The sequence below is a fragment of the Lissotriton vulgaris genome, unplaced genomic scaffold, assembly GCF_964263255.1.
Source record: "Lissotriton vulgaris unplaced genomic scaffold, aLisVul1.2 SCAFFOLD_710, whole genome shotgun sequence".
Classification (NCBI taxonomy): domain Eukaryota; kingdom Metazoa; phylum Chordata; class Amphibia; order Caudata; family Salamandridae; genus Lissotriton; species Lissotriton vulgaris.
In genome coordinates, this window is record NW_028245732.1 from 37,776 (window position 1) to 50,667 (window position 12,892).

Below are 12,892 nucleotides of genomic sequence, written 5' to 3' on the forward strand. Positions count from 1 at the left end.
GAATCGAGTGCCCAAAAGTAGACGTGTGAGGTGCTTGAGGGACTAGTAAGACATTGGAACCCGTGTTTGTAAATGGAAAGGATTTAGGGGACATGGGGAGGTAGTGCAAGGAGACATGACACTTGTGCAGAGAGTGCGTTGAGCTTGGAGTTTGTGCACTGTGTGGAGTATTGAACTCATGCATGAGGTGACTGGGGCACTTACAGGGAGGAGATCGAGGCACATGGTTTGGACTGCGGTTGTAAGGAGTGTGGGCCATAAAAGTGGAGCACTTGAGGACACCACTAGTTACAAATATGCCCTATGTAAACTGTGGTTCATTAGCAATATGCAACGTACACCTGCATGGAAACATGGGAACACCATTTTATTAACACTTTCCTTTCTATTTCTCGGTCTGAAATAAACAGTATAAGACGGCATCCCCCCACTTATTTTAACGGGAGCTCGATAACTGGAGCAAATAGAGCCACACATTCACTCTTTGGCCTCTCTGGGGCGAGATCAGAGCCCATTCAGAACGCTGCTCACGCGCTGGCTTCTCTGATGCAATCGCATCTAAGGGGTGAGCGAGGGGAGGCAATGAGTCTGATGGTGCAAGCCACCTTTCGTGACGTCACTTCCTGTTGTGACGTCAGCGTCCCCCCACTTCTGTTTTTAGGACTTGTGCCCTGGTTATACACAGCAGAACAAACACCCATGGCACACACTACTTGTAATAAATTGTGTTACCATTTTATTCATCACACCAAAGCAATGTTTTAAAACTGTGTTACCATAGAATAGTATCAGTTTATTCTGGCTTCACGTCATGGGTCTAGGGTGAGTACAAGTTCCTACAAGAAACATTTGAAGAACAACATTGAATATCTATTTATAATGTGCACTTCTCACTAGGAAGTACTTTACACTTGTAGACATTGGACTTTCAAAAGACGTGCAAAGTGTTCAAGATTCTTTTGACTTTTTGAAATATCAGCTCCTTTGAAGTCATCACGAAATAAACATGAACTGACACTAACAGCGGAACAAAACATCTTCAAGACTAAGAATAAATAATTCTTTCCACCATGTTTGAAATATATATTTCGAGTTTTGGTTCCTATTGTTGACAAAGGACTTGTCCCAATCTTTAATGAGTTGGAGTACATTATAGAAATATACTCCCTCAAGGCGAAATTCTTACTTATTTTAGCACTTGAATAAAGCAGTAGGTAAGAGGAAGATGACAAATAGACTTTATCAAAGTAGCAGGAGCTACCCTGCATTCTATATTCTGCATTTTTTGTAACTTTAGTTGTGTTAAAGCCAGTACATATACAGGCCTCAATCACTAATCGCCCAGTCCTGGAAGGCAAACACAGAAGACACGAAAGTGAAGGGGGATGTAGCACTTGTGAATAAAGTTCACCAAGGGAGCAAGAGATGTTAATAAGAGGGCGGAATAGATCAGGGCCCTGGAAAAAGCCACACAGAACTCTGTAAACAAACAAACTAAGTTTGCAACACGTAGTTGACATAAAGAAGGAGGATAAGGAAACACAGCTGGAGAAGAGCCCACAAGAAGGTGGGAAACGCTCAACATAAAAAGAAGGCAGAGCAGAACCCTGGGAAACGGCTCAGAGAGTTGAGTGGACTAACTCTCCGAGCTTGGAACAGTCAGTTAGCACACATAGAGTTTCGGCCCCTGGTGCTTTGGAGGCACCTAAATGAGTGGGACCCACAAAAGATTGAGTAAGAGCCCTGGATGACAACACAAGCAACATGCAGACTTCTGGCTCCAGATGTTCCGAGCCAGGTGCGCAAGAGAGGAGGCTGATGCTTTGCCTTTACAGAAGAGTCAATGCTTGAACAACAAAGATATGAAAGCCTGGAGACATGGTGTAACCTTGGGGAAAAACACATGGAGCATAGACCCAACATCTTGTCCCATTCTTCTAGATTGATTCAAATTATATGTAAAATTCCCCACCAGCAGCAAAACTAATGATGACGGGCAGTGTTGTGGAAATTGTTGTGGGAAATTATGTCAAAGGAGGTTAAAAAAGATAAAGTGGCAACACTTCTGGACTTTACAGTCTGCCTAAGCTGCTGCATCATCACAGGTGGAAGTGGCAGTCAAGGCAGTGGCAGCCAGAGACGTTCAAGTCGATAAATCGACCATCCAAGGAATTCAATCCAGGATAGAAGCCAACCAGAGGAGGTGATGTTAAGGAAGTTACAGTCAGGATGGAGGCATTCCAGTGCGGTTTCATGGCTTCACATGGGTCCTGGGAGGAGTGCTCACCACTCAAAGTTTGGAAGAACATGAACACAACGATCACAAGAGTATAGAGTTGAAAATCACAGAGACAGATTTGAGCAGAAGAGAAGCGCAGAGCTCAGGGTCCATTACCTTCGGGAGATGAGCAACATGTCACTTTTGCTGTTGGAGGTAAGGGTTCTCTCTCCGATGTCTCTGTTGGTGCTGGGATGTCTGTCCACGATGTATCTGTGGGAGGTGAGAAGTCAGTCCCTGATTTCATAGGAGAAGTCACAGGTATTGTGACAATGAAAAACTCGAAGCAAGCTGATCAGAAAGTACAGAGGCCATTGTACAAGAGTTAGGCCAAAGCACAGAGACAGAGTTGCACAGCCACCTTTCTTCCATATCTATAAAGTATGACCTTAGTGAAGGAGACTTAAATAAGGGGAAAGAATGATACAGAAAGAGCCTTGAAGACGGCTGAATTTAAAGAAAGAAGGTAGAATCCGTTGACACAGGAACCACCTGTAAAGAGGAGAGTAACTCATTGTAATTCAACCAATGAAGGTTGCTTCCAACAAAGATACAACCGCTGTCAGCTAAGTAACATGTATGTCGTTCTCCGAAAACCTATTCCCACCACGAAGTAATAAGAGCCAGAGGTTGGACATTCTCACAGTCAAGGTCTAAAGCTACCTCACGAGATAAGTGTCTTTAATTAAACATCAACATAAAACAAAGAAAGGGGGTATCTTGCATATGATTTCACCCGCCTGCTCCACACTTTACATTACTGCAATGGTACAACGTTTCATAGAAGTAAGCAGATTTGATTCTGCTGCCTTTTCCCATACAATTTAGAACACATAGCCAGTTCCCATTTTATTTATCTGCCAGAGCAGATACTGCTTCAAAACCACAGACATATACTGCAGTCTACTCCAAGGATTTTGGAGCTCTTTTGATCCCGAAATTTGTTTTTAAAAACGGGTTTCATCTGTTTGGTCCACAGAAAGTATTTCTTGTGAGAGTCGGAGATTATATGTAGTGCAAATAACTATTTCAACCTTTCCGTGGTAAATTCTGTGTGTGTCCATTCATCCCTGTCAATAATAACAGACCCATAATGCTCGGTTCAAAACTAGTTACTTGCCCTGCCTCCATTCGATGGAAGATAGACGACTAGCCTCTCCATTATTGATTTGTAATAGGTGAGAGTTGAAAGTATCTCCATTAAGTTCCTGGTGACACAGGGGTCAGTTCCTGGTTCCTCAATAGGAGGTCAATCCTATGCATCTGTTGGAGGTGAAAGGACTGTCTTATATTCATATCTGTTAAGAGGCGAGGCAGGTTAGACCTTAATTTATCTATTACCTAAGCTGCCTGTTCTTGACTTCTCGGTGGAAGGTGAATGTTCTGCTCAAGCTTTCTCTGTGTGGGGTAAGCAGTATTTCCATGATTTCACAGTGAAAAGGTTGGTTCTGTTGCATATTTCATTTTTTGGGTTGAAGGCCAGGTCTCTGATGTCTATCTAAAAGTTAAATTTTCTAAGTTTCTGAATGGTGAGGGCTCTGCCTATGGTTTCTATGTGTAGGATCAGATGGCTTATGTTCCTAAGTTTTCAGCTGAAGTGACTGGTCTGACTGACAGCCGTAGAACTGGGAGGCCTGTGACAGAGTCCTCCAAGAGAGGGGTGCTCTGTCATGGTTATCTCTGTGAGAAGGACAAAATGTCAGGCAGTGGTTCCTCTTCCAGTTGCTCTGTTCCCCCTGAGCGCACTTTTGTAATGTTGAAGTGTATTACAGTCATTTTGGATGATTCTTTGTCTCTCTAGAACCTAAATTATGAAGATGTAATTACTCCCCCCAAAGCTGTGTGGGGTGATCTGAAACTCTACTTGGGCCTGAGGTTTGCTGTGTAAATCGGCAGATAAATAAATAAACGTGGAGCATCTCCTACCTCTCTTCTTCCACCAGGAGCCCTCTCGGATGGAATAGGAGAGCTCCATGAACTCAATGTCCACGGCCGAGCGCTTGGGCAGGTGGGAGAAGCGCTGCGCCTCCATGATGGTGTTCTCTACCTTCTTCAGATGTGTGGTGAGGAGTGGAGCCTCCTGGGAGCTGCCATTGCACACAGAGTCTTCCAGGACGATGGAAACGACGGAGGAATCCATGCCCTTCTCTGCCATTACACGCACCTGCAGAGGAAAGGATGGAAATAGATGGTCACTCCAACAGACCATGGAGGATCGCATTGTTCAATCACGCAAACAGGCCACGAAATTCAACAGAGTTCAGTCAGTGCAGTAGACTGCAAAATACCGCAAATTCACTCCAACAGATCATGAAGAACCACACAGATCAACATCTTCAACAGACCATGGAGGGCCACACCGTTCAATCCAACCAACAGGCTATGTATTACTGCGTGTGTCATTAACTACAAAATGCCACAAAGCACCACACTGGCTAATAGCTCCAAGAACCAATCAATTAGTAAATCAATCAATAACGCCAACTCACCATGAAGACCCACACACGTCAATAGCTCCAGCAAACATTAATGACTCCAGTGGACCACGAACCACTACACCAATCAGTCCTTCCAGCAAGCCGTGAGTGACCACGGGCATCACAACTGATCCACAGTCAGCAGGCCCACACTACTCACTTCAACAGGCGATCCTTTTGCACTCCAGCCAGCTGTTACAAGACTTTGTTCAGCACACTACATGAACCACTAGGCCTGGCATTTCAACAAGGAGACCACAAGCACGTCAAAGTCATGTGCGATAGCCGCCAGCTCTCCCCAAACCCATCACCAAGGACATTTTAATGCAACATGGAACTGAAACTCTGTGTGCTGTTCCTTCCGACGGCTGTGAGTGGGCGATAGTTGTGTGACTCATGGATAGTGCTCAGACAGCCTCTTGGCCAGTAAGTAAATTAGTTGGCTTACGCAAGCAGCAGAGCACCGCTCAAGCCCCTTGTGCTGGCCGTCTAACGATCCATCCATGGTCTAGCCCCTTCTTACCTGGTTGATACTCTTTCACACTACTAACCTTCCCCACCTCCATGTTCTGCCAACCTTCACATCCGCACTGTTCACAAACCCCCAGCCCCCATCTTGCTGTGGCACATTTCAGCCTCGTGACGCACTCCACTGGAGGGCCCCCTTCGACCTCAGATCTGTAGCCTCAACATCTGCTTTTAAAACTTCGCTCAGAATTCATTCCCTGCAGCACTGAACTAACATTCCTAACTCATTAGAAGTGTTCTTGCTTCTCCTTCACTGCCCTCCCACTCCAAAGACATCATAACAGTCTGCGGTGCAGTCACCATGTGCCATGCTGCTCCTGGCGTCATCATTCTCCTAGACAAGTTCTGACACATATGTACCAAGGAAGCTGAGAGGCATTTGAAAGGGGATTCGGATACTCTCCCTGAGCACAGCAACTTTCACCACGGCTCTATGTTCTTCACTGCTTCAAACTGAGCAGGTAGCCAGTATGGGTTTTGCCAGTTGATGCACGTGAGCATAGGTAATGTCAGAGTGATCCAGGGGCTCGTCTGTTTGTGGTGGAGCAAGCCTACGACTATGGAGGGGGGAGCTAATGCACCCCACTTCTACCAGTCTGTTAATAGCCAACTAGCAGTAAGGGGCGCAATTTATCCTTGCTTGCAATAGGGCCATGGAAACCTTGATACGGCAAAGGAAAGATCAAGATGGGTCCCCTAAACCTTCAAGAGGGCTATTTAAATCCTATTATTAGTGCCCCTAATGTTCTCTTCTTTAGGTCTGGCGTTAGGCATGACCTTTTTTGTTTACACATGCTTCCTCATAGGGGCTTTCAATCAGCCTTCTTGACCCATTGGTCTCCTGTAGAGTCATTCACGTTTTGCCTCAGACCATCACTGCATAAACAATGCTTTTACAAACGTGAATATATATATATATATATATATATATATATATATATATATATATATATATATATATATAATTTTAGACAATGCATGTTTTCATACAATGTGTGGCTTTAAATTTAAAAAGCATTCAGAAAGCTGACAGGTCATCCGTGGTTATGCCAATGCTTGACTAAGAGCCTTTAAGTAAAAGGGAGAGAACAGCGCCCATCCTTATATCTTGCAGGAAGTGGTTGCAGGATTACTGACACATCCACTACACTACTTGTTATCCTTTTGACCTTGCGTGTCCATTGGTTTACTATGTACAACATTTCTTGGAGAGATTACATTGCTTCCCAATAGATTCTAAGTTACAGTAACTAGTAAGGGCCGGGCCTGTCTGGAAGGATGCCTCTTTCTACTGGTCTTGCTGAAGACGGTTCATTCCCCAACTAAACGTCATGGACAGACACCCTGATGCACTAGCTTTAAAAAGCAAGAACAAAAATAAATAAATACCTATCCTTCTCTGCATGCCCCTCCCCCTATTTGACTCAGACTGCATTCCCTACTTCAAGCTCTGGCTTATTTTCCACACCTACTTTTGTGAACTGTCCACATCTCGACCCAAAGCCCATACCTGGTTTTCTTTAACTACTAATAATCATTTGATGCTCTCTTTCAATAATCTAATCATTAACCACTAACTGTTAGTCTTAGACTAGCACTTTAATGCTTCCTCTGGCGCAGTAAGCACTTTGAAACTAAATGAAATGACAATGGCGCACAAAAGGCTTCCGATTCTAAGTGGCGATTCACGGCTTGAAACCTGTATAGCCACTTCAAGCCTTCTGCCACGCATAACACCTTCAGATAGCTCTGAATGTTTAGCCAACAAAGATTCTTGAACTTGTTTCGCTTTTAACATTTTACACTCACAATTCCCAGCATGAGGTTTGTTATTGGCTTAAAAGTCAGGACTGTGTGCCAGTGAGACATGACAATGGAGGTATTGATGTAGAGTTAAGGCCTCTATGGGCTTCAGTGCTGCTCGCCAAATCTCACATTCACTTGAGAAACTAAGTTTCTTATTATTAAAAAGATTTGTAGTCCTCGCCGGCAAAATGCCCATTGCCCCCTGATGCCCGGAAACCTATGTAGGATGCTGCATGGTTGGGCATAACAGGCCTGTTTTGTCCTGCTAACAGTCTAGGAAGTGGTTGTTTGCGATGTACATTTTCTGAGGCACCTGGGGCTTTCAAAGATAGGTGCATCTCCCAGGAAGAGTCCCGGCGGTCCATAGGGCCAGAGGAATATTGAGGAAAGGATTAAAGACCACTGAAGACCTGGAAAGGCTGCTAAATCTTCTCTAGTCTAAACTGGATAGTTCTTTGAGTGGGGTAGTCCCATGGGTCTCACCTTTGGAAGTGTTTTGGGGTTTGCAATGTAAGTGAAGGCACTGAAATCCTGCAAAGTTTTCAGTCAGTTGGTCTGGCACTTGAATGAATGAAATAGTTGTGTAAAGCGTGCAATACCCGAGGGTGTCTTAGCGCTAAGCGAATCAAGACCAGGAGGGCCAACAGCCAAGGGGGTATCTAAGATGTCGCAACGTGGAGTGGGTGCTTCAAAATGTGTTGGAAGTCATATTGACATTGTTGGTGGGTGAGTTAGGGGCCCTGTATCCTATGGGATGGGGAGGGCCAAAGTTATAAAGTGTGCAAGGGTTTATATCCTATGATACTACTCCTGGTTGCTCATCTGTATTTTCGTAGCCCTGGGGGTCGGTGTGGTCTTACTTGGCTCTACAGTGACTGTTCCTTATTTGAACACTTCCATGATCTTTGGAGCCAGTCGGTTGGTCATGGGTGGTCTGAAGTCCTCCATTCGTGTGGGCCCGCCAATGCACAGACAGGCTTCAGGCAAGCACTTTGTCGGGGTCCACGGTAGAACTTCAACTTCTAGTTTTGTCTCATCTGTACAGAAACAGGCTGGTGACCACTTCAGTATCCTATAACAACACTTTGGGTCCGATTCACAAAGGGACTTATGTGCAGTAAAGTTACTAGTGCTCACTACGCCACTGGAGTCAAGCTATCCTGGCTGATGAAGGCTGATAGCCAGAAACCGGTCCTAGGATGCTTGATTCCGGTCCAGGGAAGACATGGATTGGCAGTTCGGTCTAGACTGTTCCCATGAGGCACAGGGTCAAGACTGATTTGCATATGGCCATGTCTGAACTGGAATGGCTTCGTGAGCAAAATAACGATGGATTAAACCCAGATCTGTGACCGGGGGTGAATGTTTTGCCATTTTGAAACATTCCGTTCATCATCTTGTGTGTTTTGCTGTTCACCCTATGTGGGAAGGGTATACCCAGACGTGGGTCCCGTGCTCACTACATCACTGGAGTCAAGCTATGCTGGCTGATGAAGGCTGATAGCCAGAAACCGGTCCTAGAATGCTTGATTCCGGTCCAGGGAAGACATGGCTTGGCAGTTCGGTCTGGACTGTTCCCATGAGGCACAGGGTCAAGACTGATTTGCATATGGCCATGTCTGAACTGGAATGGCTTCGTGAGCAAAATAATGATGGATTAAACCCAGATCTGTGACCGGGGGTGAATGTTTTGCCATTTTGAAACATTCCGTTCATCATCTTGTGTGTTTTGCTGTTCACCCTATGTGGGAAGGGTATACCCAGACGTGGGTCCCGTGCTCACTACATCACTGGAGTCAAGCTATGCTGGCTGATGAAGGCTGATAGCCAGAAACCGGTCCTAGGATGCTTGATTCCGGTCCAGGGAAGACATGGCTTGGCAGTTCGGTCTGGACTGTTCCCATGAGGCACAGGGTCAAGACTGATTTGCATATGGCCATGTCTGAACTGGGGTGGCTTGGTGAGCAAAATAACAATGAATTAAACCCAGATCTGTGACTGGGGGGGAATGTTTTGCCATTGTGCAACATTCCGTCCATCATCTTGTGTGTTTTACTAGTGCCGAGTATCCCAACTCAGAAGGAATCTCAGTACGGCACACTCCCTGCGTTGCGCTGTGCGGGGATATCGCCCGGAGTGCGGAGAATCCACCAAGAGTGCAGAGACTCCGCAATCGTAACTTTAGTACACATACATCCCTTTTGAATCGGGCCCTTCGTGCCCACAAAGGTTCTTCAAGGTATTCGCCTATAGAGTACAGTCAGTTGAGGCACAAGACATACTCGTCCAGGGGAGGCGGAAAAGTGGCTAGCTTCCAGTAATGACAGTGGGATGAGGAACTTTTCATGGGTTCCCTTTTCAGGCAAACTGAGGAAAACTGGTAAAATGTGTCTTAAGCCAGACATTTCAGCAGCAATGCCATATATGGTCACGCAGGATTTTGGCAGTGGCTCCAAAATGAAAAGAGTTAGGCCCAGCCACGGTCCGTGCAGGTAAGAGCAGTGGGGCCGGGTGGGGAGGGGATTTCGTCAGACGACGAGGGAAAATTATTTATTTAATTATTTTTCCTTATGGTGGTCTGTCGAAGTCAACACCCCCCCAACCTGGTTCCCCCCCCCCCCCTTTCTTACCTGCACGGGCCACTCCTGGTTAGGTACTAAGGGCTGGCCCACTCGTAGGGTGTCCCAAGACTGCACTGAGACCCCTTTAGTCGGACTCTCAGTCATTCATTATCTCACTCTTACCACCCACACTGAGAGGTGAAGTAATAAGCCCAGTTTTGTGTGACCATGAGAACGGTACGCAGATAAATCTGGAGACCTCACTCGAAGGCTACAGTAAAACGCTGTATCTCAGAATCTGATCATATGTCAACAACCATGCAGCCTTCCCTTAGCCAAGCAAAGACATTTACTTCCCTCAGGTCAATGTCGGGGGACACTATGGGTGTTGCTATCAAGAGGATAGCTCTGCTGACATGCATATAAGTGTCACACAGAAGTTACTGAAAAACAAAAGTGTGCAGGCAGCTTTAAAAAGGAGAAAGCGTCCAAAATTAGCAATGTGAGACAGCTGCAATATATTACTCTGGGTGTTTATTATTACCAGAGTATAAGCGCTAACCGAGAGGAGTGCACAAGGCGGGTGGATTTCACAGACACACTTTTTGCTCTTATCAGAATTGTGCATCCTTCATTAAACCTTCCATCTGCTGCAATGCATGACGGTACAAAGGGTTAGAGGAAGCTCCCTTTCTGGCACAGCATACCCGGATCACATGCTGAAGTAAAATAAATGCAAAAACAACAGTTGATGGACAGAATGCAGAACAATGTCATACATTCACCCCAGTGCAGAGATCTGTGCCTAAATCCATAATTTTTTTGCTCATCATGCCATTCCAGTTTGAACCCAGCCATATGCAAATCAGTCTTGAGCCTGTGCCCCATGGAAACAGTCCAGTCTGAACTGCCAAGCCAGGTCCTCCGTGGACTGGAAACAAGCATCCTATGACCGGTTTCGGGCTTTCAGCCCTCATCAGCCAGGATAGCTTGATTCCAGTGGCATGGAGAGCACAGGACTCACGTCTGAGCATATCCCTCCGACTCGGGTGACAAATGCAAAAACAACACTTGATGAACAGAATGCAGAACAATGTCATACATTCACCCCAGTACAGAGATCTGGGCCTGATTAGCCAGAAACCGGTCCCACGATGCTTGTTTCCGGTCCAGGGAAGACATGACTTGGCAGTTCGGGCTGGACTGTTCCCATGAGGCACATGGTCAGACTGATTTGCATATGGCCATGTCTGAACTGGGGTGGCGGAGTGAGATAAAGAATGATGATGTATTAAACCCAGATCAGTTGACTGGGGGTGAGTGCTTGCAATGTTCAACACTCTGTCCATCATCCCCTTTGTAACGCTGTTACAAGTAAGTTGCAGGGCTGTTACAGGGAAGTTGCAGGGGCTTGTACAGGGGAGTTGTCGGTTAAAGCAGGGAGCATGGACAGAGTATGCTCAGTTATACATACATAGTAACCAGTATCTGCCACCAACCAAACCCACAAGTATCCAAGATGGAAGCACTACGATGAGGTATAATTTACACCTTAGACAGTAGCATTTAAAAGACGGTGGCTACACACATAGTTACAAAAAAGACACACACCATGCTGTGAGTTACGGTGGGCACATTCAACTGTTAACCAATCAATAGAAATCAAAAGAGTTTCCAGAGTACTCAGCTCCCCTGTTTTGGTTTACGAATGACCAGAGCAGTGTGACTTTTCCCCTGGTCGCAGGCACTCTCCTCCTCTAGGCCAACCCTTGACACCCCGTTGCTACTCACTCCCAGACAGACCACATCCCCTTGGACTCCTGACACATGAATCCCTTGCAACTTGACAATCCCTCCCACCTGTCTCCTGGCGTATCTCACTTCACTCGGTGACCCCTGTCATCTCCCCGCCCCCTCAACATACCCTACCTACCCTGGGCCCACAAATACCCCACCTGTCTTGGTGGTCTGTGAATATTCTTTCCCCTAGCCCCAGACACTCCTCTTCTGTAGGGTACTATTGACATTCCCTACTCACTGACCTGTCCCTGGACCTGTCGAGTCCTTTGTCTGCCTTTACGCACATACTGTCACTAGGCCTCCCCAACACTCATTTATTCATTGTGCTTTGTCCTGTAGTGGTTGCACTTTATTCCATTAACACTTCAGTTTGAAATAAAATCTGCAACTCTCTTACAACTGAACGACCCATCTGTGATTGTCTTATGAGAAACAAAATCATAAAGTGGAGGTTTTTATTAAGTTGGCTCATTTTTCTAGCAGCACAGTTACTAGTTTCATTTTACAAAACATGTTCATGGTTGCTGGGAGTGTAATATACACATATATATATATATTTGAGAATGCAAGACTTCCACCCCTTCGGCAGAGAATCACGAGCCATTCCAATTGCAGTAAGAAAATATTATTTTAATAAGGCAGCAAAAAAAAAAGAAGAAACAAAAAAAAAATATATATATATATATATATATACATATTAATATATACATACATATTAATATTACCTACTTTCGGTCTCCAGTAGGTAGTTATAGTTAGGACCTATTATCCATAGGAAATCCAAAACATTCTATTTGGAATAACTTTGGCGTCCGTTGACGAATCTTCGCAAAGTTTTTAAAACTCGTGTCCCGCTCCGGTCCGCTCCTATCCTGAAAGTCTCAGGGTGATTTGTGAAGCGGGGGCCGAGAAAAAAGGGGGGTCCCAAAACGTGTTTTCCCCATGCAATTTTCCATTGGGACATTTAGTCCCAGCTACAGCCCGAACTGCTAAACGGAATTACACCAAATTTGGCAGAAAGGTAGACCTTGGTTCAGAGTCGTGCCTTTTGCTTAAATGGTGTGAATACGTTCAGTAGTTCCTGAGAAAATCAAAATCACATTTATATCTATGGCAGCGCTGGATCCGTGCCCCCTGAGCGCACCCAGAGCGCACCCTCCCGATCATGAGCTGCATGTTAATTGGCTGTCAACTGTCTGTCAACACTCCAAACCAGGAAGTGTTGGCAGCCATTTTGTGCCTCGGTAGAAGCGAGGCTGAAGAAATCAGTGGAACTAGTGTGTAAAACTTATAAAGGGGGCAGGGTAGAAATACCCTGACCCTCTACACCTTTTTAGGGGTTCCCACAAGGACCCCCAGGGCTGTAAAAGAAAATGTTTTTAAAACGGCGAAATACACGCAGGGAGCGCAGATCCTGCCTCAAAAAAATTAAATAAAACGTA

At 45.5% G+C, this 12,892-nt stretch overlaps 1 protein-coding gene across 1 annotated transcript in view; it reads right to left on the bottom strand.

The window, feature by feature from the left end:
• Positions 1 to 809: 809 nt before the first annotated feature.
• LOC147666298 (ATP-binding cassette sub-family G member 4-like) overlaps positions 810 to 12,892 on the bottom strand; it is a 45,419-nt gene continuing 33,336 nt past the window's right edge. The window contains exons 2-3 of the mRNA XM_086949148.1: positions 4,205 to 4,442; positions 810 to 2,491 (exon numbers count right to left, since the gene is read on the bottom strand). Of these exons, the coding sequence (XP_086805274.1) occupies positions 2,382 to 2,491; positions 4,205 to 4,433 (339 nt within the window). The 5' untranslated portion in view covers positions 4,434 to 4,442 and the 3' untranslated portion in view covers positions 810 to 2,381. The remainder of the gene's footprint in view (positions 2,492 to 4,204; positions 4,443 to 12,892) is intronic.